At 40.6% G+C, this 27260-nt stretch overlaps 1 protein-coding gene across 2 annotated transcripts in view; it reads right to left on the reverse strand.

Moving 5' to 3' along the window:
- Window positions 1–16652: 16652 nt before the first annotated feature.
- The window catches only part of arnt2 (aryl hydrocarbon receptor nuclear translocator 2), a 90903-nt gene continuing 80295 nt past the window's right edge, over window positions 16653–27260 (reverse strand). For both annotated transcript variants that reach the window (XM_088295610.1, XM_088295611.1), the window contains 3 exons: window positions 26131–26281; window positions 21359–21504; window positions 16653–19821 (listed from right to left, as the gene is read on the reverse strand). In XM_088295610.1, coding sequence (XP_088151736.1) covers window positions 19723–19821; window positions 21359–21504; window positions 26131–26281 — 396 coding nt within the window. In that variant the 3' untranslated portion in view covers window positions 16653–19722. The remainder of the gene's footprint in view (window positions 19822–21358; window positions 21505–26130; window positions 26282–27260) is intronic.

The raw sequence follows: 27260 nt of genomic DNA on the forward strand, positions 1-27260 counted from the left end.
CACTCACCTGTCGCTTTTGGGTCCTCCTTCCTTCCCACACGGTTCATAGAACCGCGACACATAGGCCTTCATTGAATTCCTACTTAGTCCGACTTGAATAAATCCCCCTCATATGGCCATCATTTATGACACCTCGCCTGGACAAATAATATAGAGAAACACACTTACACAGTGCTGATTGAGTGTTGGACAACATTGCTTCTCAAGTGCTATATAAATAAAATTTGATTGGTTGAAAGGTCCGTCTTGAAAATGGCCTTGCAAGTGTATCTGCAATTAAATCCACCTTTGGCCACTGTGGTTTAAAAAAAGCGAGAATATAATTTAGATCTATAATTTATAATTTATCATTTAGAATATAATCTATCTATCTATCTATCTGTGCAACACGGTGCACAAGTGGTTAGCATGTCTTCCTTCCATTTCTTTTGCTTTGGAGTTCAATTGAAATAAACACTTATTCCAGGACGATATTCTCCTGTGCGCTTTTATTTCTGATCGTAATCCCCTGTCCACTCCAATCTGTTATTTATGCATCCTCAAGCCAGATACGCACTATGGGTGTGGAGCAACCCGATAAGAGGACACCCCCTTTCAAATCTGGCCCTGCACACATTCTCCTGTATGCTTATATCAGAAAAGGCGCACAGCTACGTACTTTATTGGCTGCACAGATCCACCCAATTAACTTAAGTGACACTTACACACTTTGAGTGGGACAACCCTGAAGACCTCTACATGCCAATCCAACGTCAGCCATTGCGGCCAACTCTTGTGTCAGCCTAGAATTCGCCACGTCGTACTGGAAAATGACCAAAGAACAAATTGCAAAAGCCGATGCAGACGCCCACTACTCCGGACTCGAGAAATGAAAATGAAAAAAGTTCATTTAGTTCTTGAGAAATAGCTTACATTTTCCGCCTTTGTCACTTCCGGTTCATTTCCAGTGCACTGATTCGCTAGCTAACAGCCAATCACAGGGCTCACTAAACCCATCAGCCCAACCTGATTCTACATGTTGAATCAGACAAACCCACCCAGACACCCTAACAACGGCTTCAACTTTACAACATTGCTCGCTACGCCAAACACACAGCGTGTGCCAACTTTTCAATGGCTGGCGGCAGATTGGTGTGTTGAGGCCTGAAGACAATGGCCTTCCTTGTCAAATTTCACCACAAGCACATTCTTCTAAAGACTTAAGCGACTTTCATCGTGCACACTCCAGAGGCTATACTGCAGGACTGCCTATTATGCCACTCGCGAGTTACCAGTCAATCCCAAAAGGAGTGTCGTCAACGCTCATGACATTAACTCAATCATTACCAGCCCTCCCAGTGTTATGCTGTTAATATAATATACTGAAGATGCCGGACAGTGAATGACTTGAAAACATAAATAAAATAGATTCCTGCCTATCTCCTGTTGTGAAATTCATCACGTCATTGATTTACAGTGCACTTGTCACATGTCTCATGTCTCACTTGTGCATGACTTTTTAAAAAAAAATTTTTGGGGTGGTGGCCTCAGTGGCTTCATGTTGGGCATTTCTGTAGGAGTTCTGTTTGGTTCAAATGAGACACTTCTCACCTTCAGTACAACAAAACCAAGTGCTATGTTTTATGACAACCTGAACTGATCTGTCAGAGCACAAACCAAGGATGAAGTCCAAGAAATTGTCTATAGACATTTGACAGGTCTTGAGGCACAAATCTAGGCAAGAAAAAATGTCAGTGGCCTCTGTCATCCATAAATGGAAGGAGTTCTGAATCAACGGGACTCTTCCTCGGGTTAGTCCCCTGTCCAAACTGAACAATCGGGGAAGAAGGCCCTTACTCAGGCAGGTGACCAAGAACCTGACATTCACTTTATCAGAGCTCCAGCGGTCCTCTGTCGAGGGAAGAGAACCTTCCAGAAGGATAACCATGTCTTGAGCACTCCAATAATCAGGCCTGTATGGTAGAGTGGTGAGACGGAAGCCACCTCTTACAAAAGGCATATGGAAGACCGCCTGGCGTTTGCCAAAAGACACCTACAATACTATCAGACCATGAGAAGGAAAATTCTCCAGTGTGATGAGACAAAGAGGAAACTCTTTGTCGTGCGTGAATGCCAGGTATCCACTTTGGAGGTGACTAGGCACTACTTATCACCTAACCAGTAACATCCTTAGAGTGAAGTGCAAGTGATTTTCAGTGTAAGGAACTGGGTGACATATTCTGGATGAAAAAACTTCTCCAGAGTGTTCAGGGCCTCAGACTTTCAAAGTTTTCCCTTTCAACAGGACAGCGACCCTCTGCACATACCGAAGGATTGGCTTCATTACAACTCTGTGAATGTGCTTGAGTGGCCCAGTGTCCCCATTTTACAAGCAAATTTGGGCTTTGAATCTTATGGCGTAGCCTGTGTACTTTTTATCTTTGTATTCTAGAGACAGAACATATTGATACATTCACTGCCCTCTGGAGCTTGTTGTTGATGTCATGAACAGTTGTTTTGAGATATCTATTTCCAGCTCTTAAAATGTTTCTGTCATCAGTTACCATTATTTTCTTTGGTCTAAATTGGTCAATGTCTGCTACTTAGATTTATAATGAATTATTTTTGACACACCACTTTTTTAAAGAAGATTCTCGAGTGTAGGGCAGTTGATTGCCGCTGTTGTTCACAGGACTCTGTCCTCTGGTGTTTTCCTGCAATGTTTTGGGTCAACTCAGAACCAATGCTGCAGTTAGTGCAAATTGCTTGCTGTAACCAGGTGCAGTGGTAAAAATTATAATATTTACATTAAGAAGTGAAGCCAAAGCAGTTATATTAATCATGTAAGTTTTATTTAACACGACCTGCCATTTTGTTTTGTTACGCCTCCTTTGTGTAGTGAAAAGATCTCGCGGAAGATGGTTGTATTGTTTGCCATTTAAAATGATTGAATTCATAATAATAAAAAAATAATCATTACAATTGAAAAGCCTGTATTTATGATTAGAGGGGATGGGAGAAGCGGGTTGTTGCAAATAAAGGCTGGCCGAGTTGGGTCAGAACAAAGAAACTGGACGTGTATTTTTCTTAGAAAACCCCACTTAAACAGAATAGTCTAGTCACTCTACTCCTACATTTCCAATAAATATTGTTTGTGCCATAATGTTAGATAATGACATTTAATAAGCCCATTGGGAGAATGAATGGCTGTGGAGCAGATCTAAAGTTTAAAAAAAATTGGCTGGTGGAAATTCTGATTGGCGGGTGACTTTAGAGAGTCACCAGCCACATTGGCTGGTGTTCAAAAAAGTACCTTTTGAGCCCTGATTTTGAGGGGCTGATTCTCATACCCACCACTTCCCATTGATTGTTAACCAGTCCAGTGAGAGTTGAGATCTCAACATGGCGGAGCTTTCTATCAACAAACCAGCAGAAAAGAAATAATCATGATCATGGTTTTCCCATTCAAGCATTGGAAAATAAAAGTTGGACAGGACTAGAGTTTTGCTATCTTATTCGAGAACGACTTCCTCAAAGCAACAAACATTTTGAGTGGAACACAATGAAAGAAATCACTTCATGAACTGAGTTGTTCCTTTCTCAATTCAGTTGAACACAACTGCAATTTGGGCAGCTACGTTAGCTGCCAAAATATGTACACGGGAAACCGGTCCGTGGAGCATAAAAATAGGGAATAGGAGCCAGGCCCAGCCAGGTCCAGACCCAAACTTGGAAGATAGGCAATAAAAGAATAAAAAAAAAAAAGAAATTAAAAATAAAAATTGTTTCATAAATTATAATCAGTCACATTAAAATGACATAGATCCACAGTATCCTTACATCACATTTAATGAACAATACCAAAATAAATAAATACATGTTCACAGTGTCTATAATAATAAGTACAACCCCAGCTTGAGTTAGGCTTTGGGGTGGGGGGTGCAACAATGCCAGGGAAGGGCAACCTTGGGTTAAGATCGGGGATGTCGATTGTGGCTATGTAAAGCCCTTTGAGACTGTCTGTGATTAAGGGCTATACAAATAAAATTGACTTGACTTGACTTGACTTGGCATTGCACTGGGTGACTCCAGGGTAACATAATCTTTTTTTTTTTTTTTTGCAGTACTAGAATGAACTATTTGCTCATCCACTACAGTAGGTGGCATTTATTTATTTCTGTTTCAAGCAAACTGATGGACTTCAAATATTTTCAGTTAAAGACGATGTTAACAAAGTTGTTTTCTTTATTGTTAATAAGGATACAGTGTTACGCAGGTGTACTTAAACAATTGTATTGATCAGGGGTGTCAAACTAAATTTTGTGGACGGGCCACATCGTAGTTATGGTTTCCCTCAGAGGGCCGTTATGACTGTGAACCCATGTGATCACCATACGCTTTCAGATACACACAACAAATTGATGGGAAGCCAGTTTTGAAACCAGGAGCCAGTAAGTAATTGTTAGTTCAACAGTATTTCAATTTATTTTAAAAACGGAGGATTGGTAACAAACAAATATCTCATATCTCAATGTTGTTAAAAGTGACGAAAATGTGCTCGAAACAGGAAGTTGACGCACTTGGCGGGCCACATTAAATGAGCTTGCGGGCCAGATCTTGGCCCCCAGGCCTTGAGTTTGACACCTGTGGTATAGATAAATTATACCATTTATAGTGAATTGTTTTCACCATCCTATGAGGCATAATAGAATATAACTAAGAAACATTGACTTAAACCAATATACAGTTCTCTTTGAAGCCTTGCATTTTAATGAACAGAGAGCCATTAAAAAGAAGGCAACTGTAGAGACACGCTATAACAGGGATTCTCAGTTGACAGTCCCGGCCTGCATCTGGCCCATCAGCCAAATATTTGTGAACCTCCCATCTTTTACGCCCTTTCAATGGTCAGAAGAAATCGGGCCTTTTCATATATTTCATCCATTGTGCATGTGAGGCTTGCACACACAAGGAAGGCAGGCACCAGTCATGTGGTAGCTGCACCGAGAAAATTGTTTTGATAACATGCTTTGGTTGGGCCAGTAGATGTGGATTGCACTAACATAATATTAGATGTCCTTGTGTTACATAATTTCAGAAAAAAAACACACTGAAAAAACACGGATCACAAATACATTTAGCATTTCAATTTTAGCCCTGTGATTGGCTGGAAACCAGTCCCGCCTACTGCCCGAAGATAGGTGGGATATGCTCCAGCTAGCCCACGACTCTCGTAAGGAGAAGTGGCTCCGATAATGGATTTTTAATGTGGCAAGAAGCTAGTTCTTGGTTCGAGCGCTCATTCGCTTTCAAACTAGTGAACAGTTCAACAAGTGTCATAACTAGTTACAATATACACAGCTCTCATGGCCATGGTTGTCGCCGTGGTATTAAAGCAAACCAAGTGATCATTTTAGCCAATGGGACATGTTGTTAGCTTTCAAGTCACAGTGACAGGAAAAGCCCAGCAGGATAAAAATTTCTCATCAGGAGAGTGTTAGTAACTGGCCATGCAGGGTTTTCCAAGGGCGCCCAGTTTGAAAGCGACACGGGGGAAGGGAGTAAATGGAGACTGTTTGTTTATTCACAAAATAACTTGTTCATCTATTTGCAGAAAAAAAGAAAAAATTGACTTCACTACTGCAGTCGAGCTAGCTGTGAACTAGCTAACTGGTGGGTCCACGGCACCATTGGCAGGAGTAAAAGTTTGACCTCCCGTCACAAATCACCCGAAGCTTTACTAATTAAACACCATATTACCAATATAAATAGCTACACTTATCAGTTTTGCATGTGGTTTTATCAGAGATGGGCATTCTGTCCCAGGGAGAGGTTGGCCCTTCTGTCCATCGCGGATGGACGCCAATTTTGGAGGGTGAGGACGCGGACAAAACGTTTTTTTAAAAAAGAGGGATTAAGGACTGAAGTGGGTTTTTGTCTGTCGTTTGTGATCGTCAGACATGGCTTCTTTTAAAAAGAGTTTTGGATTGACGGACTGATGAAATGCAAGGATGGAAGCGTTTCAAAAGGACGAGGACGGATGGGGAGCAAGGAGAATTATTTTTATGAGTAAGGATGGAGAGACAATGTCGAAAGGGTGCGCAAGTCACGGACAGAGGAAAGTGCCCATCTCTGGGTTTTATGTATGCTTATCATGGAATCATAAACACTGCACTGAGATGAGGTGTGTGAGCGCCCATACATATGTGTGTGTTATTTGCGTTAAATTACCGCAAAGGGTTTCTTCATTACGTTAAATTTGCGCCCCTTTATTAAATCCAGTTTTAATTCATTAGAACACACACTGTGTCATGTGGATAAGTTTAAAAACAATGTTATGAAGCAAAGCATCAGAGAGGTATAGTGGTTTTGGAATTTTTTTTCTCAAAATACAAATGGCATTTGCTTCACTTTGTGTTTTTATTATGAATAAAAATTATATTTGGTTTGTAATATTAGAGTATTAACATTGAATATGTGACCTGACCGACCTCGATAAATGGAAAGCAGCTCTATTATTGAGTCTATAATAAAGCTGATGATGGCGGTCACCAGCACTGGTAATTGTTGACCCAGGCATCACTTAGCTGAACAAAAGTCATCGAGCTTTTGAACATTTAAGAGGCCATGCTTTATTGTCACTGCTTTTAGAGCAAATTTGTCGGCAGGAGACCACTTAATCACTGCCTATTCAAACAAAAAGCTTTTTGTTGTTGTTTTTAAGCATTAAATGAATATGAAAATGTATGATCATGAAATTATGTAGAGAGAAGAGAGAGAGGTCATCTAAAAAGTATGGAACTAATATGGAACTTAAAGCCCAAGTGTGAAGTAAATTTGATCCACCGTATTTTGATTAATGAATCTATTTTAACAATGCTCACGTTAGTTTTTTTTCACGCAAACGTCCTAGATTCATAGTACGACTCATAACACCCTAACAACAAAAAATGCTTTTGTTCAGAAATCTACGGTGTTCTTCAGGAATGACGTCATTTACAGAACAACCAGTCGCCATTGTACTGCATTGTTGATTGTCCGGTGCGTTGCTCAACTGCCATTGTTGTTGCATTATTCGGCGAAATGCTGCGGTGCTGTGTGGCGATGCATTGTTTGCATTCTACGAAGCATCTTTATGAGTGGTCAAAACAAAATAATAGGGCACGGAAATGGACAAATTTTGTACTGTCAAAGAGAGGGAATTTCAAGCCAGTGTGAACGAGTGTTCTTTGCCACAAGCACTTCGAAGATCTCTGTTTTTTTGATGTGCATGATAACGGGTTTGCAAAAAGGTAGGTGTACTTACAATTCATTTCGAAAAATGTGTGGTGTGTTGTGTGTATTGTGACAGTTTGTGTGTCTGATAACTGTCATGTATATATGCGGAGTGCGCATGCGCTGAAGAAGAATGGTGAGAAAGGAAGAAGAGCAAAAGCAAGTGAGGACCGTGTGTGTAAACAAGGAGCCGAGGAGAACAAGTGGGCGAGTGTTAAGTAGAGAGTTGAACAGCAAGTGTGTATATATATATACACCGTATGTTTATGGCCAAAAGACACGCTGTATCAACGGGCGCAGCACCAGTATAGGGTGCTATTTCTGTTTTTAATACTTACACTGGGCGCGCCATACTAACTCGCGCATGCCAGCACTCATGCAAATAAAGGATTGCTGACAGCAGCAGGACATGAGACAGATGAGAGATGACATGGCAACACATCTAATCGACAAAGTCAGGGGAGGGATGTCACTGGTCACCACACTCCTTATAGTCACAGTTTCAAATCAAAACAAAAAATATCTCTGTACAGCATACAAGCAAACAATGAAACGAAGAAATAAAATTAAAACAAAACGTGCATCTCTCATGCCATTCATATCCCAAAAAGAAATAAAAATAACGCAAAAAGATTACAGCAATGGATTCTGGGAGCCAATCCGCCTGAGCCAATCACATGGCTGTTTAGAAGAGATGTGAGTGGTGTGATTTGGGAAGTGTGTTTTTTTTTGTCCAGCTTTCTCCTGCACCATCACCAAAAATCGTATTCACATAATGTATTTGGCACAGTCAATTCAAAGCATAGATGTTTCAGACTTTGGCCAGCCGGGTGAGCTAACATGCACTCTGAAATGCCCCAAGGGGATCAGGCCCAATGGTCAAGATAATTGCTCAATTTATACAAGAAGCGCGTCGCATGACAAGGCATCTCGTTTGTTTTGGGGAAATTTTGCACTTTAAAGGGCCCCTTATGGTCGCGAAAAAACTGTACCTTAAATACCCTACTAATGACAACAAAGGAAACTAGTGATGGGTCCAACGACACCGAGGCGTCGATGCGCGCGCCGATCTTCCAGGGCAAACCCCGTGTCGGTGCGCGTACTGCTTTGAGAAAGTCACGTGACCACTACCAGAATCGTGTCGACACAGCGGTCGCGCGCCAAAATGTGTTCATAAGGAAGCGCATCTGTCAACAGGATGGACGCTCAAAACAAGCATTGAGTTATTAGCGCGTTACTTTGCGTTAAAGATCCGCAAGATGGAAGACGTCACTGTTGATGCGCACTCAGAGGTGCTGCGCTTTATGTCAGCAGGACACGTTGCACGTACGGAAGACCCGCTCTTATACTGGAAGTCCATGGAGGCAACGTTCCCTCACCGATTTATATTAGCCACACAGGCGTTGTGCACACCGGCCTCTTTAGTGCCTTGTGAGAGGATCTTCTCAAAGGCGGGGGAAATTGCCTCAAAAAAAGAAATAGACTGAATAACAAAACGCTGGAGAAACTAATTTTTTGGAATAAAAATCTTTAATTACAATGAGTCCATTGTCATTCACAACACTTTTACTTGGGCATTCAGACAGATGTTCTCTTAATTTATCAACTGCGTCTCAAATATCAAAGATTTTTTTTATGAAATTGCGTGCATGTAAAAATAATGTGAAAGCAAATGCCTAATCAGAATCAGAAATCCCTTTGTCATTGTACTCAAGTGTGCAACGAGATTAGAGAGCTCCCCTCTCCAGTGCAATACAACAATAATTCAGTTAAATATATAAATTAGATAAGAGAATAATTAGTGCGATGGAAAGTAATACGAAATAGGATATATAAAAACACATCACGTCGCTAATCAATGGAATTGGATAAAATTAGTTTGACAGATCAGTGTCAGATGACCCTGTCAAATGTTTCCTGCAAGTCCACCAGGTGTCAGTATTCAGCAACACAGTGTCAACACAGTGTCAATACATTGTGTCACTGTGTCGAAACGATACAGGATGCCTCATCTACCCATCACTCAAGGAAACCAACCCTGTATAACTTGTGGTCTCAGTACTAGCAGAATAATCTCACCGTGCGTAATTTACAGCACAACAGAGCATCAAATTTAAAATAATAAGGCAAAGCTAATAAAGCACGCCTATATATCTGACCATTCTTCCAGTCTCAATGAGTCTCGTCTCTCCTCCATGTCTGGTGTTCCGCCAAAATGTCCTGACCGTGTGAATCGTACTACCCGAGGCTCATTTGACAGTCGCACAATCAAAAAATATTTTTGGTCACCAGAGCATCTGGCTCGTACATGTAATGTCCTTCGTTTTCTTTTCCTTTCGGCTTTTTCCTTCAGGGGTTGCCACAGCGAATAATTTGCCTCCATCTAACCCTGTTCTCTGCATCCTCTGCTCTCACCCCAACTACTTTCATGTCCTCTTTAACTACATCCATAAACCTCCTCTTTGGTCTCCCTCTAGACCTCTTGCCTTGTTTTTGTAAACTCAGCATCCTTCTGCCAATATACTCACTATCTCTTTTCTGGACATGTCCAAACCATCTCAGTCTGGCCTCTCTATCTGAACTTTTGCTCACAAGGGTTGCGTGGGGTGTTGGATCCTATCCCAGCTATCTTCGGACAGTAGGCGTGGTACAGATCTTAGAGCACAGATAGACAAACAACTATCCAAGCTCACACTCAAACCTAGGGGCAATTTAGAGTGTCCAATCAACCTGCCATGCATGTTTTTGGAATGTGGGAGGAAACCCACGCAGGCACGGGGAGAACATGCTAACTCGGATGACCTCTGCTCTGTGAGGCCATTGTTCTAACCAGTATTATGTGTAATTTTACTAGTGACACAAAAAGATTTAATTTGGTATTTTCTGAACTTACTTCACACCATGTCTTGAAATATTTAGGGGTTCGGCATAGTAGTCATAGTCAGTTGATCTTGGTTCTCATTTCTGTTGAAACATCTCCGTGTGGCGTTTTGCTGTTCTGCAAAAGCATGCATAAGTTTTCTCCGGGTACCACTGATCCTTCCTTCATTGAAAAAAAAAACATGAGTGCTGGGTTAATTGAAGGCTCTAAATTGTCCATAGTCTAAACATAGTCAATAGTCTGTGAATGTGAATGGTGAGTTTTCTCAATGTGTGATGGAATACACGGAATGACCAAAAATAAATCTATCCACTATTCATTGGCGCATGATGTGAAGTAAACAAGTCACAATTCAATGTGAACAACTTTTACATTAATAATGAATCCAATTGTGATTGATTCAATGCCCTGAAATGTCCAGAATGAAAAAGACTATTCACAGGCAAGATTAATCATAGTAATTTCAAATATCAGTCAGAATTGGGAATAACAGCCACCCAGAACAAGCTTTACAAATTATTTATACTATAATTAACACAGACACAATAGTCCATGTCTTTGATTATTTTGGCAACAGTTAGACATGTGTATCGCCTTCAAGGTGGACCTTCAAGTCCTTCTCTGCTGCCCAAACATTATCAAGAAATAAGGATCATATTCTTCACAATGATGTCATATTATATCCTAGTGTTGTATTTTTAGTGAGTTTTTATCCAATCAGAATTCAGCTAGCTCGTGTTGCCAGGCAGGTTTCACGATACCAGTAGCACGCACAATTCGTCCAAGGCCTTCAGACACAATTGTGGGGGCATCTGTTCTGTCAAAGCCAATGAGCTTTCAGATTTGATAGACAGTTGCAATAGCCAATCAGATCACAAGTTGCTTACAGTGAGCCTTCTCGCTAGCCTTACGCTGAAGGTGATGATTTTTTTAATTGGATACTCACTCGTGAGGGGGCAGTGCTATGCGGAATAAACACCAGAAAGACGTAACTGGCGACTGTTTGAAAATCTAAAATATATTCTTGCTTTTTTTTTTAAACCACAATAGCCGAAGGAGGGAAAAGTGTGGATTCAGTTGCAGATACACTTGCGAAGCCATTTTCAAGAGGGACCTTTCAAGAGAAGCTAGGTCGTCCAACACTCACTCTGTACTGTGTAAGTGTGCTGTCATAAACTATGGTATTATGAGGGGGATTCATTTAAGTAGGAATAAGTAGGACTTCACTGAATGCCTATGTGTTAAATGCACGCCCGCCACTGGTGCCCCCTACCTCTCGCCTTTAAGTCAGTCGGGATAGCCTCCAGTTGTTGACCCAAATATGGACAAGTGCTGAAGAAATTGGATAGTTGGATGGATAATCTTGATTACAACAACCTCCTTTGATGAAAAATCGCTTTAAATATCTGCCCTGCATTATTTAACCCTCAACCCTACACAAGGTACACTGCAGGACTGTTGAAACCATCGGCTGTATTTTTCTTTGAATTGACATGAATATTTTTTGCCAAGATCTAATTAAAGCACTTTCCATAAATAAAGTGAAGTTAAAATAAATCAAATTTAGACTGTTGAGGCTTGCGGGGAGCCACCTGACATTCACAGCACAAAAGTAGGGCAAGTGAACCACAGTCGGTCACTTGTTAAAATAAAACTTTTACTCTTATAGTGAGAGGAAGTTTGTTTCTTCTAGTTCTTTTAATTACTTTTATCTGAAAATATTTGTGTTTGTCTTCGCTCTTTTTTCGTATGACACTAAAGGAGAAGAATTCCAACGTTGTTGTATGATGGAATGACAATAACGCCCATTACCGTAATATTCTGTTCTGTTCTATACATTCTTTGCAGCACATGCACTACCGTTAATATACTATGTGGTATATGGTCGGATCAATTGTACTTGACCATTACAGCATATAGCAAGCACACTGTGACACATGATGGATGATGGGAATCCATCCATTTTCTGTACCGCTTCTTCTCACAAGGGTCGCGGGAGGTGCTGGAGCCCATCCCAGCTATCTTTGGGCAGTCGGCAGGGGACACCCTGAACTGGTTGCCAGCCAATCGCAGGGCACACAGAGACGAACAACCCTCCACGCTCACACTCATACCTAGGGGCAATTTAGAGTGTTCAATCGACCTACCATGCATGTTTTTGGAATGTGGGAGGAAACCGGAGTACCCGGAGGAAAACCACGCAGGCACGGGGAGAACATGCAAACTCCACACAGGATGGCCGGAGCCGGGATTGAACCCACGACTGATGCTGTCTCTCACTGTGAGGCCATCGTGCTAACCAGTCGGGCCACCGTGCCGCGATGATGGGAATATGAACAGTAAATAAAAGTTATTGCGCAAAAACATTGATGTTGCGTTACAGGACATTGTGGTTGGTATTTTCCCCTCTCTGCGGTTTTTAAGCTGTTGTAAGAGCATTTTGAGGACGGAATTTGAGAATGTCCATTTGGTTTGGAGACACACAGAGACAAGAGATAAGCATGCTGCTCTTCTCCACCAACCAAGTGTGTATGTGAGAAATAATTGCATACTGTACATGCAAAGTACGCCAGTGGCTTATGCAAATGGAGCGCTTTTGCTCTTAAACTCAAACGCACACACGCGCTTGCTATTTACAAGACAGTTCATGCCAATAAGGCATTATGTGGGACGGGAGCGTGTAGTGTGGCGCTACAATGAAAACATCCCTGGAATGAAATGTTTCTATCTCCCTTCTTCCTGCCAGTCCATCACTAATGCTGCAGAGCTTAAGAAAAGTCAGAATGGAATTCAAGAGGCTGATCAGAGTTCATATTTGTCACGAAGGAATGTGGGCAGCAATTCATTTTCATCACCTTTCAGCCTGTTCACAATTCCAAATATATACCACTGTCACTGCTTGGCGCCATTAGTCACCAGTGTCGTCTCCCAATGTTTTTTCACTCACTCCTCTGCTCTTCCAGTCCACCGTGCCCACATCTGGCATCAGACACAACCACTTATTTAAGGCTGTCCCAATCACTGACTCATTGCTAGGTTGTTGGCTACACATCCATGCACTTTTCCGTTGCCTGTCTGGCCTGACCTTCCTGGCTCGTCTCCTGGGAATCCTCACAGTCTTCTGACCCTGACCATGAGATCATTGACAAGCGAAGGCAAAGTTTTACCACTTGCTGCAGAGCTGATATAGGTTGAGCAAGCTGCTTAACATCCCATTGTGGATAACCAAACTTCCTCTTTTGCACGGACATGTCCACTTTTTTACACCCTGGGCGGCATGGTGGTCCGACTGGTTAGCACGATGGCCTCACAGTGAGAGACAGCAGCGGTCGTGGGTTCGATCCCGACTCTGGCCTTCCAGTGTGGAGTTTGCATGCTCTCCCCGTGCCTGCGTGGGTTTCCTCCGGGTACTTCCTCCCACATTCCAAAAACATGCATGGCAGGTCGATTGAACACTCTAAATTGCCCCTAGGTATGAGTGTGAGTGCGGATGGTTGTTCGTCTTTGTGTGCCCTGCAATTGGCTGGCAACCAGTTCAGGGTGTCCCCCGCCTACTGCCCGAAGATAGCTGGGATAGGCTCCAGCGCCCCCCGCGACCCTAGTGAGGAGAAGCGGTACAAATAACGGATGGATGGATGGATGGCTAACCAGTCAAGGTTAGCACTTTAGCAGAAATTGATCAGCTTCTAACCATCCAGACATGGGGCTTCGAGTCTCGCATGCCTGCCCGCTCATGCAGTCGTGGAAGAGTAGCTCCACGCCGCCACCGGTCAGCCAGCCAGCTGAAGAGCAGGCAACAAGAGCACAACCTGACAGCGTTCGAGCCCCAACCAAAGCGTTCGCCCGAGCTTTCATTTTTGGATAAGGATGATAGGGAGTAACTCATAGACAAAGGGGGACTTTTGGGGAAAAGCCTCATATTTTCACAGCCAAAAGATGTGCAGCATCAGTTGGGCAGCCAATTCTCCGGGGCACATGCTAGTTCTAATGTAGAGCTAGAAATCATTGCCAATAGCTGCACCTCACGCGATAAGCACTTATATGACTTCACAACTAATCAACATAGTCAGGGGAGGTATTTCACTGGTCACCACACTCCTTAGAGTCACGTTTCAAACCAAAACGGAAAATATCTTTGAACAGCATACTAGCAAACAATGAAACAAAGAAATTAAATTAAAACAAACCATGCATCTCTCATGCCATTCATGTCCCCAAAAGAAATAAAAATAACACAAAAAGATGACAGCAATGGATTCTGGGAGCCAATCCGCCTCAGCCAATCACATGGCTGTTCAGAGAGATGTGAGTGGTGTGATTTGGGCAGTGTGTTTTTTTAATTTTTTTTTTTTGCAGTCTGTCATAAACCTGTGATGTTTCTCACATGCAATAACAGTAATGATAAGACAAACTACAACATCGTGGACAGCTGCCCCTTTGTCCAGCTTTCTCCTGCACCATTACCAAAAAACATATTCACATAATGTATTTGTCACAGTCAATTCGGAGCATAGTGGTCTGAGGCTATGACCAGCGAGTTGTGCTAGACTGCACTCGAAAATGTCCTCAGGGGATCTGAGTGGATAATGCAGGACCATATTGAAACAGATTCTATTTGAACTTGAACAAAATATACTTAAAATAACTGCTGTTATTTTCTTTAAGTGGGGCTGGTTTGATACAAAATGTCTTTTCAATGATTTGATCTATTCTCACGTAGACGGTTTGAATGTTTCTGTAACTTCTACATCATATAACAGGTGCGGTACGGGTTTGGCCGCTATGTGGATGTCTGATGTTGCACACTGTGGTCCAAGGGATGCTCAGGGAGTTAGTCTGAATACTCAGATACATGGAAAATTAGAGGGAACATTGATTGGCACCATCGTCTTTTTATAAACACATTTGTCAACACTAGACTTGTCATTATTTAAGATTCAGAGAATCGCACTAATTAAGCATGTATTGTATGCATTGCATCAAACGCTTCTCCAACCAAGCGTGCATTGACTGTGACCAGCAAAGACATTGTCTCACTGTCTCAGCGCGTCTCAACCCAAATATGCATGAATAAAATAAAAAATAAAAGGCAAGCACATCCTTGCACTCATAATGTTTAATTTAGGATTTGTAAAAATGATTCAGCTCACGATTGCATGCATTTCTTTTCTCAGAAGATTGAGTGCATTCGGGATGAGATTAAGGACACTGTTCCTACAACCCACTTGAATTTAGCGATAACTGAAGTTAATAGATGCACTACGGCTGATAACTGTACGGCAACCTTATCACATTTTAAAGAAGTATCTCTTGAAAGCCTAACAAAACTGGTTGGTGCGTCAAAACCGACAACTTGTGTGCTCGATCCGCTTCCTGGCAAACTCATTAAAGAACTGTTTATGACCCAAGGACCCTCCGTCTTAAATTAAATTAATTTATTGCTCACCACGGGCACAGTACCGTCAGCTTTTAGGACTGACGTTATTCGACCATTACCTAAGCAACCAAACCTCGACCAAGAGAGAATTTTTTTTTTTTTTAATTTGTAGCGCAACAAATGAATACATGGCCGCTAATAATCGATTTGAACTTCCATCAGGATTTAGAGCCGACCACTCTACTGAGATAGCCCTTGCTAATGTGACTAATGATCTTTTTCTCGCTATGAACGCTAACACCTCATCAATACACAATTGAGCCTATCATGCTATTAAAATGCCTTGAAACGTGTGATGGCATTTCAGGCTCAGCACTTTCTTAATTTAATTCTTCCTCTCACAGGCGTGCTCCGTGTGATTCATGGCAATACGACTTCTGAGTTTTGTCATATCATTTTACTTGGACCTTTGTTTAGCATCTACATCCTACCGCTTGGTCATATTTCACATAAATATAACAATAGTTTTCACTGTTATGCTGATGAATTGCTTACTCATTTACATACTTCACTATTTAGTTGAATTGTTTACTACTTCTGTTCTATTTTCTGCCCCCAATTCACCAGCTTGGGAATTAGGTGACGGTGACCGACTTAAAAGTGGTTGTTTCGATTCAACAGCAACTGACTGGTACAAGATTGAAGGCAGACCACATCCTTGGAGGTGCTGCTATGGAGATAACGGCTCTGATCAACTAGGCGAGTACCCACTCCACTGAAGTCATCTTGCTGCAGCACTCCATTTGTCTGACTCTCGCATTATTGTATAGCATCATATTATGTGTCAAATGTTCCCTACTTGGCATCCATTGCAGACTGATCATCCTGGGAGGAGGATTTCCCCATCATCCACCTTTCTCACTTTTCCCAGATGGGGTTTTGAGTTTTTCCTAGCCCTCCTGGGGGTTAAGCTCAGGGAATGTCGTTTGACGGTTATGGAAAGCCCTTTGAGACTGTCGGTAATTAAGGGCTATACAAATAAATTTGACTTGACTTGACTTTTACCATCTCTACACTTAAATCTTTATTAAAATCAAAAACTGTCAAACAATGCAACTAAAACAGCGAAGTGAACACACCTACACAGTAAGAATTTATTGTCACAACTCACAAGTTTCACACAAAAATAATAGGACACATTTACACAATTTATACAAGTCTAGAACTCAATGTACATTTAACAGACCAACTAAATACCAATAGTTAAATATGTATTCACATTGGACACAATATTATTAAGGATGCACATTAAACACATGAAACAAGTAACAGTGTGAAAATAACACCAATTGACGTAAAAATCACATTATTTACAAAAACATTTTGATTTGAGAGCTCAAGCCAAAAGACTGATGTGTTCTCTCACCTGTCTGTCAGAGACATCATACAATCCATCATGTAAAAGCTCCTGCACTACAAAGTATTATTACTAAGTCTTAATTCTCCAAAATGATTAGAAAGCAAATAAGTCAAGTAGCGAATGATGAAGAATACCAAATGCACTACTAAACACACTGCAATTGCTTGGATAGTATTGCGGTTTTCCCTTTTAAATCAGGCTGGTGAGATTAGCAGTTATGAAGTGCACTTTTACGCCTCAGCTCAGGAACGGCCTTCCCTTCCATGTTTTTCTCTCAAATAAGCTTCATTTATACACAGAATCCGTCCATAACCATTTTTTAAATTATTATTCTTTTTTTTTTTTTTTTTTTTTTTTTTTTAACTGGAGTTATGGACATCACTACACTTAGCTGAACTTTACAAAGTAAGGTTGATGAGGTGATGAGAATGAGCAAGCAGCTTTTCTCCCGCTGCTGTCAAGAGTCAGTGATGATGTGCCAGGGGGCTTCATGAGGCAGATGGAGGTTTACTTCTTCAACGCTCACACACAGTTCAGCACTTTTTGTCTCAATCTATACATGTCATCACAATCACCAGAGGGGACTGATTGATTTTCGGCTTAACGCTTACATTCCTGGACGCATGACCTGATACACACATAAACATTAAAATTCTACAGTTGCGACAAACTCTGATTTTAGACCTTATTATCCAATTGCAAAGAGGCTGTAAAACACCATCATTAATACTCTGATTAAACTTACATATTTTTTCAAAACAGGAAGAAAAATAAGCTGTGATAATGTTGCACATGTCTGCATACCCTCTTGTAACTGATAATGTGGCTGTGTTCAGAATTTACCAGTCATATTCAAACTCGTTAAATGGGAGTCAGCACACACCTGCCACTGTTTAAAGTGCTTTTGATTAACTACAAATAAGATTCAGCTGTTGTAATTGGCGTTTCCTGACATTCTTTTGGCTTTTTGGAAGAAGCATGAAGGTTTTTGCGTACACCGACCTGTTTTTGGAACAATTCATAATTGCCTCCACCTTGGCTAAGGCCTGATAGTTCAAGCTGCAGAAAAACAGGCACATGTTCCAGCACAATGCTCCCATCACCAACCTCATTGTAAGAATTGTGTTCTGTTGGTGATGAGCAGGATTGTGTTTTCACCAAAATATACCTTTTTGGAATTACGGCCTAAACGTTCAACCTTGGTTTTATCAGGCCATAACACATTTTCTCATGTGTTTTGGGAGATTATATGGGTGTTTATGCAAATTTTTGCTGGGCTTGGATATTTTTTATTTGTAATATGAGACTTCTATCTTGCCAGGCTACCCTTGTAGCCCAGACATGTGGTACGAACCACACGGGAAATTGTTGTAGCGTACTATAAAGCCGTTACTTTCCAGAAATTCCTGCAGCTCCTTCAATCTTGCTGTTGGCCTGTCTGACATTTTACTTCTTGTCTTTAGCAATTGTGGAGGGTCTTCCATTATTTGTTCATATCAAAGCTGTGCCATCGCTCTCAGCTCTCCACTTGATGATGACTGCGTTTACTCTGTTCCAAAGTTGGAATTTTTTCTGTAAACTTCTCCTTACTGATTGAACATTTATTTGTTTAATATTTATTTATCCAGGTAAGGTAATCAAGAATATGTTCTCATTTGCAATGCCAACCTGGCAAGAGACAGCAGAGTGCACCAGAGTAAAATAAAAGCTAATTGCCATTTAAGTGCACCCATTCTATGAACCACTTATCTTGACCTTACCCGAAATGATGATTGGTTAATTCTGAACACAGCCACATTCCCAGTTAATGAAATTGTGCAAACCAGTGCAACAACATTATCTATTATTTGTTGTACATCCCCTCTCAAAAAGATCTCATTTGTGATTAAGTTGCACAGGATATGGGCACATTAATGGCGGGAAACATGTAATGATTCGTCTTGGTGTCATTTTTCTTTATTTTTATTTTTTTAACAAATACCTAACATTTAAATAGGGGTGTGTATACTTTTTTATCCACTGTAGGTCTATCATGCACCAGGTGTTACTGTATATAGTCTCTTCTATGAGACTTCAGTCTTAGCAGCTAAGTGCGAAACTTGTTCTATAATTAATCCCTTGCATTATTTGACCATGATAAACATAGGCAGAATTTGCCATCTTATTCCTTATTTGACACACAGTCAGTATGCTGTGCTTGTTTTGCATTTGACAAATTGAAAATGCATAAAAAAATACAATGAAACTATTATTAATTAGCCTAATCCTCAGCAAAGACTGCAGCTTTAGGTCAATCAACAGATAAAGTTCAAGAATTCCTAACATCAAATTTTCCTATTCATGGAGGGGTCAAAAATATTTTCACTCCCATCTGTGGAGTGAATGTGCCATAATAGTATTGACGTGCTAAGATCAAACAGCTGCAGTCCTCTGGTAATGGCGATGCTTGCTATCTTGCCTCAGCAGACTTTCTTTGCGTTCATCATTGAGACAACGTCCATTTCGGGGACAGACGGCGAGACGTTGACAGAGGTAGTGTCCATTTGGCAATAGGACCCCCTCTTTCATTGATGAGGTATATTCACAGATACATACTGCAGACCATCAGGTCCAAACGTGTGGACTATGTTTGTATGTGTGCACCTTGACATTCAATGTGCTGCACATCAGTTGTGAGCTGGTGGCCCAGCCATGTTTCCAAATGAGACACAACATGAGAGATGAATGGAAACCAAACCAGTCCAGTCCAGTTCCTCCGTTGCAAAGGAAGAGTGACAGGCGATTGCAGGGTTACTCGGAGAACGGAGGGAACATGCCAAGGTCAGCAAAGTCCTCAATGTTGTAGTTGGCTGTTCCCTGAGTGGGATCTCCAGCCATGGGTAGCATGTCCTGCAGACACACAAGTGAGGGGTTAGGGGTGAGCCTTTATCTCTAACCACCAAGCTACAACCTCATGAAATAGTGATATCACAACTGAATATTTTATCGAAAATCCTTTGCCGCTATTTTAGCGAAAAATCCAAACCTGTAAGACCAAAACAATTACAGTGGAACCTCGCAAATCAAATGACTTCGAACTCCTACAAATCTGAATGCGACCCCCAAAAAATCAGTGTTAAAAATGTTTCAGAGTTTGTCCAAATTCTCGGAGCTCAAACACCTGAGCAATGTCGAACGTCGAACGGGTAGCTCAGTCAAGCTGAGCAATGCCGAATGCACACGGCACGGTAGCGGTGATGGCCACTGCCCATTTCGAGTCAGGCAGGCATAAGCGTGAACGCTCTCAACACATTTACAAGTGCATTCCAGTACAGTCCAGTTCTTAGCCATAGCCCCAAACAAAGACAGCAGTGTTACCAACAGCAATGAAAAAAAAGGACAGTAATGCAAACTACAGTTGCTTTAAGGAAGGAGTTAAATACTCAGCATGAAAATGAGAGCGTGTGTGTTACGGAACGTGCTAAAGGCTATCACCGTATGGCTAAGGTGACAATTTTGACTATCCTAAAGGACAAAGATGTAATAAAGGCAGCAAGTGTTTCCAAAGGAGTGATGAGCATTACAAAGCAAAGGCCACAGATAACATAAGAAATAGAGAAGCTACTTTTGATATTTCAAAGAAAAATTGTTAGCAGGGGACAGTATTAGAGGCTAATATTGATGAAAAAGCTTTTCAAATTCATGGCGATCGCCTGAAGGAAATGCCAGTGCCGTTTCTTTGCAGAGGCTGGTTTCAAAAGACAATATAACAGAACTAATAACAATAACTAATAACAAAATAACAGAACAGGCATTCACAATTACCCAGTCAAAGCATAGAGGAAGATTCCCCTTCTCAGGAGTAAACCTTCCTTCACATCCATCCAAAGAAGTCCAGCCCAAAAGGCAAATGATTCGCATTTAAATTGATTTAAATTTTACAATTCTTATGTTCACAATTAATTTCTTATTGTTTAAACAGAGGATGTACAGGTTTTTACATACAATTCTTACATTAGTTTAACACGTTTTTTGAGCATGGACCGGATTCAACTAATTGACATTATTTCCCGTGAGAAAAAATCTTGCGGAAGTTGAACAAATCGAACTTTGAACACTTCACAAGAACGAATTCTGTCTGAACTCCGAGGTTCCACTGTATGTATAATACATCTGATATTATTTATTTTGATACAGAAATTAATGCTTGCGTTTGCTAAAAAAAACAAACAAAAAAAAAAACAAAGGGGAAGAAGACCTTGAAAAAAGTAATCAAAATAAATCACAATTACAATATTGAGGAAAATTACACACACAATTAGATTCCCTCCCCTCATTATTATTCAGTCGTTTTCAGGACACAGGTCTTATCAGCCATATTTCAGTATATACTTTTGGTCACGTTATAAGCAAAACCAAAGACAAATGTGCGTGTGTATGTTATCACCTGAAACACTTCAGTCTGGCTGGGGTTGGGGTGTGCATGCTGCTCCCCAGCCTGCTGGGAGTGATGCTGGTTCTGCCACTGGGACCACACTTCACTGGGTCGACCCTGGAACTGAGCTCCGCTCTGGCTGCTCTCTCCTGACACGTCTGGAATAACACACAGTTTTGCAGGCACACATGCTGTCAAATACTGTACAGTGCTGCCTTCAGAGTAGATTTCATTTGTTCCTTTGGCAGGCTCATAACTCAAAACACTTATATTGCAAATCATCCTTCCCCACTGAAATGGATGTAAATGCTATTAATCTGTTCAGGCATATGTTGCAAGCAGAATTAACTTTGTCGCGTCAAACTAATTAGTTTCACTTTAGGGCTGAACGATTGATTGCATTTGATATCTTATGTCGTCTAGGCTGCCGTCGTATATTGGAACACGTGCAGTATGGAAAGTGCATGTACTGATAGCTCCTTCATATGTGAGCCAACATGACTGTCTGATGTGGGCCGCCCCTCCCAAGTGTTGACTTCGATTTTACCTGTCTCAGATGCTTAAGTACACGCACAAGGACACGGCGGTGCACGGTACTTAAGTGGGGTAAAATCAAAACGCATCTTCCGGTCAAATGATTTGAAAATGGAAGCGCCGTGCAAAATTGTCAGTGGTCACATATTAAATGGATGAATTCTGTATGTAGCATTACTGTTGCATCATCTGATTTCATGAATGAACCTTAAGACAAATAAATTGGTGTTCCTCCCTATTTAATGGATGAGGTGCCACCACTGCTAGTAATTACTGCTATAAAAACTGCTGGCGCTTTTCCTTTTATTTTTAAATCGGAAAATGTTACATCAAAAGCATGTATAATCTTACGTTTCCTATACGTTAAAGTGTGGCGTTTTTGACTGGAGATCTGGAAGCTTTATTGGTTCTAAATTTTTTTTATTGGTCTGGACGCAAAATTCACTGTTTAAGACGTGCAATCCACGTTTCCATGTCATGTAACATGTTTCAAGAAACATGAAGTTGGATACGTGAGGTGGTAAAACCATGGATTTGTTTCCATTATTGTTGTAATCTGCATTTGAGATTCCTTACTAGTTTGCAGAATAGAATAAACTCATCTTTACATTACACTTGTGTGGCCGAATGCTGTTGTCATGGTGAACGTTAAAAAGACTACACTTCAAAGTTATTTTGTAAGTTTACACCTGCAATTGTAGAAGATAATGTCTTTCAAATGAATGCTTCATTTGGCTTCATCTTCGGATCCTATATGGTATAGTAGAGATGATATTGTTTGGTCTAATAAAGATGAATTAATTGCTTGATTGTTGAAAAATACATAAGAAAAGGACCTTGAAAAAAATAATCGCATCTCAAATCGCAATTGCAATTTTGAGGGTGAAAAATAATCACCAGTAGATTACTTCCCATAATAGTTCAGCCCGATTTCACACTATATCTTATAAGAACACGTTTGAGCCAAATATATCCAATATTTCCAGAAAAATAGCAAGCAAAATAATTATATAATAAAGTTCCTGTTACCACAGCAACCAGTGCTGACAGACACTGAATTTGAATTACATTATGGGTTCATATCATGTCCAAGTGGTAATATTTTGGCATCCTCATTTCATAAAAGAATTTAAAAATTCAGGCCATCTTATAAATAAGCAGAGCCATAAGAAATAAGTTCAAAATCAAATCAGCATGGCCAATTACATAGATGCATTTATTAATTATATGTTGAGAATTAAGTCTTTACTGTTTTTTTAAGATCCATTTTTTTCCTTAAGCAATGTAACACAGAAGCATTCCGCAACAAACCAATAGTCCCGCCCCCACACACACAAATTTGAATTTTCCTGGAAATTATCATCCAATTTTTTATTTCATTTTTTATTCTTGTTGTGTCACACTCAGGTTTAAGAGACCCTTGCAACCAGATTTTGCATTTTAGAGAAAGCTTGTCACACAATGCGGTTCAAAATCATTGCAAAGTTGCATGTCCTTGTTCTGATAATTTGTAACATTTTGTCAGGCTAAAATATACAGAAAGAACTGCACACGCAAGCATTCATTCTATGAGTACCAGAAAGACACACATTCCAGCAAGGCTCTATTGAGAATCAACCGAGAAAAAAACACAAAGAAGATATCAGATTGCCCTACAGAGACATTGCTTCTCTTTAACCATAATAAACAATGTGTTCATCAGGTCTACACGTAGCTACAAAAAAATGTTGGCGGAGGGTAGAGCGAGGGGAACATATAAAACAACAGATGCAAAGTAATTAACAATTCGCAGAGGAGTGCAGAAAGAGAAGGATAAACTGTTTATTACCAATTATTTATGAAACCATGCAGCAGATCATGTAAATGCCATTGCTTGAACCAACTTCATTAGTCTTACAAACCGTCGATGAGGACAGTAAAGGGAGCACAAGTGGCACTGCAGAGATAATCCATTTGGCTAATGTTTGTGCCCATTAAAAGGCCATCAAGTAGCTGTTACAAGCTGGACAAGCTCCATTGCGCTCACCATGTGGACAACAAACAGCAGGAGGCGTGAGCAGCTGCTTGACAATCAGCTCCGACTGAACGCACACTGAGGCTGTCAGTGTGCTCTCATTCCATTTTTAGCCAGTGATCATGTGGCTCGGAAATTGGCAATATTGAGTCAGTGATACCAATAGTTTTAAACTATTGGACAACATATTTGGGACTCATTTCACAGCAGCAGGTAGTGTTTGTTTGATCTTTTCCACTTTTTCATTGGGACCAAAAGGCTGAGTTTTGAAAGTGTTATTTTAACCAGCGGCAAGTAGTGCTTATAACAGGGCTCTGACCGTAAATGGTAGCATTTTGAAAAATAAATGATAAATGCGTATTTTTTTTATCCATTCACGGTAAGTAATCTCATAATCCTTTCTTTTTTTCTTAAATGTATTGTTCCATTTGTTTTGCTGATTTTGCGCATTTCTGCTCCACACTTCTGCTCCACTCAAACAACGGAGGCATAAATAGGTAGTTGTTCCCAGTCGTGGTGTCATAAATGATGGTAATATGAGATGGATTTATTCAAGTCAGACTAAGTAAGTATCCACACCAAATGTGTGTAAATATTCATTTTTTTGTAGGACAATTACGCTCAAAATCAATGCTAAATTACCGATAGCATTTGAATATTGTATATATCATTGACCTAAGCATTAGCAGCAGCGACGTTTTAAAAATGAAGCATGTTTTGCATTTACTAGTGATAGACCGATATACTTTTTTCAGGGCCGATACCGATTATTAGTAGTCATTGAGGCCGATAACCCATATGTCAAGCCGACATTCATTGGTTGAAAAAAGTGGAAATTTGATCAATAAAAACTCAAAAACTTGACTTAGTTTAAATACCTTTAAACACATGTTTATTAAACAACTTTTAGTGATTTACATGTTAAAGCTTTTTTAGATCTTAGAAAATAGAAAACTTAATTTCAAGAGTCTAACAAAAAGTGCAAGGATCTCCCAGGCTCAACTGCATGTATCAATGAAAACAAACATCTCTTTAAAGTTTACTACGGCAAATAGTTTTGTATTAGTTGTGACTCGTAGTAGACTGTCATTTATTAACATCTTTTTGTTGTGTGTTAAATTCTACAGTAAAGTCCAACAGAGGTGTCATTAAACAGCTTAAAGGATGCATCGGGAGGGCAGAATCACAAATGATGCACGCTTGCTCCGCAAGCAACATGATGCCCTACCCCACAATATATATATATATTTTTTTACTGACGACAATGTCCTTTAAATAAGGACGCCTTTAGACATAACATCAGTAAAAAAATGTTTTAATATTGATTTTAAAGGCGTCATTCAATTCACAAGTCCCTCTCTGCCATTAATAGCTGCTCCAATAAAGTGAGGAAAAAAAATTAACCAGCAGTGACTGTCAGCCTTGCTTGGTCCTCATTCGTTTTTCTTATACATTTCCACGATAATCACATCAGGTATGACGTTACAGTTACACTCACAGAGGATCGCTGTTTAGCCATGTCGACGCGCTCTGGAGAGAGCTGTGGCAAGATAAATTTGCTAGAGAAGTTTAAACGTGCAACGATAAACTCAAAGATCATGCTTTGCTCTTGGGGATGAAAAGATTCATCGAAAATCGAAATCAAAATATGCATCCATATAAAAAACAATAAAAGAATCGATTCACAACCCAGACTGAGCTGAAAACAAACTGCATATGCACGATTACTGAATACAATGTAATCCTCCCTTTCATAGCAGCATGGCGGTGATAAAAAAGCACCTTAAAAAGGAAGCTATGATGAGCTATGAAAACTAGCTGTAGTTAGCACGCAAAGGCTACCGTGTGGATCTGATGGAACACAACCTGCGATGTCCTGCTGTGGTACGCTAACATAATGGAGCGCCTACTGTGGATTATGGCGGCATTAGTCAGCGAACTCATGTGTATCAAAAACCAAAATACAATTTACTTATTAATCCCTTTGAAAATTATATAATTCCCCTTATCACTTACACAAGACGCGCACGTGAAGACAAATTCTAAATTAAGAGTAAAACACGAAACACAATTGGGAGTTGAAATATTTTACTTTTATTCTACTTGATTGTGTGTCGATTTGGTTGGAAATTTGTTCATGATACAAACGCAAACTGTGAAAAATATGACTGGAATGATTTCACAAAAGATCCAGTCTTTTCCAAAATAATGAAAAAATAGAATGTAAAAAACTCACCAAAAGCTGTACTGCGGTTTGTCAGTCCAGAGTAGGCATTGCCGCTGGGGGATGATGTGGCTGGTGAGGAAAGGGGACTGTAGGAGCCCGGATCGGTCTGGTAGCTGTGGCCCGTACCAATACCAAAAGGACTGGACTGGGCTTTACTGGACTGTAATGTTGAAATACTGGTTAGATATTTGGCGTACAACAATGAATAAGTGGGCTAGAAAAATTATCTCTTGACTTTTTTTTTACCAATGCAAATTTCATTAAAGATTGATTTAAGACTCTGTAAAGCAACAAAGATGTATTCATGTCACAACACAGAGAAGAGTATTGCTTAGAAGCCTGCAAAAAAAAAATAAATAAATAAAAATAAATAAAAAATCAGTGCGCTGTGTGTGTACATATATCCATCCATCCATTATCGGAGCCGCGTTTCCTCACGAGGGTCGCGGGCATGCTGGAGCCTATCCCACCCGCTCTCAGGCGGTATACACCCACGACTGGTTGCCAGCCAATCACAGGGCACACAAGGACAAACAACCACTCACTCTCACAATCACACCTAGGGCCAATTTAAAGTGTCCCATTAACATATTAATGAGTGTCTTTGGAATGTGGCAGGAAACCGGAGTACCTGGAGAAAACCCACGCAGTTCATACTGCTGCCATTCAAGTCATGTTTCCTGGCAAATACACCTGCTTTGTTTTCAACTATGCAAGCTTAAAAAAAAACATTATTTCAGTGAAACACTAATCTTATACTTATTCTCCTTGATAAAAGCTCAAATTATTTAATATGTGATCCCATAATGTGGCGGCATAGTGATTACTAGTTAGCACGTTCGCCTCACAGTGCCGAGGTGCAAGGTTCGGTTCCGGGCTTCCTGTGTGGAGTTTGCATGATCTCCCCGTGCCAGTGTAGGTTTTCTCCGTGTACTCCGGTTTTCTCCCGTGTTCCAAAAACGTGCATGATGGGTTGATTGGACACTCTGGATTGGCCCTAGTTGTATTTGTGAGCGCGGATGGTTGTTCGTCTTTGTGTGCCCTGCGATTGGCAACCAGTTCAGGGTGTACAGCGCCTACTGCCCAAAGATAGCAGGGATAGGCTCCAGCACGCCTGCGATCCTTGCGAAGAAAAGCGG

This window comes from Idiotropiscis lumnitzeri, chromosome 5 (assembly GCF_059441095.1).
Source record: "Idiotropiscis lumnitzeri isolate Australia: NSW breed Sydney's pygmy pipehorse chromosome 5, RoL_Ilum_1.0, whole genome shotgun sequence".
NCBI classification, from domain to species: Eukaryota; Metazoa; Chordata; class Actinopteri; order Syngnathiformes; family Syngnathidae; genus Idiotropiscis; species Idiotropiscis lumnitzeri.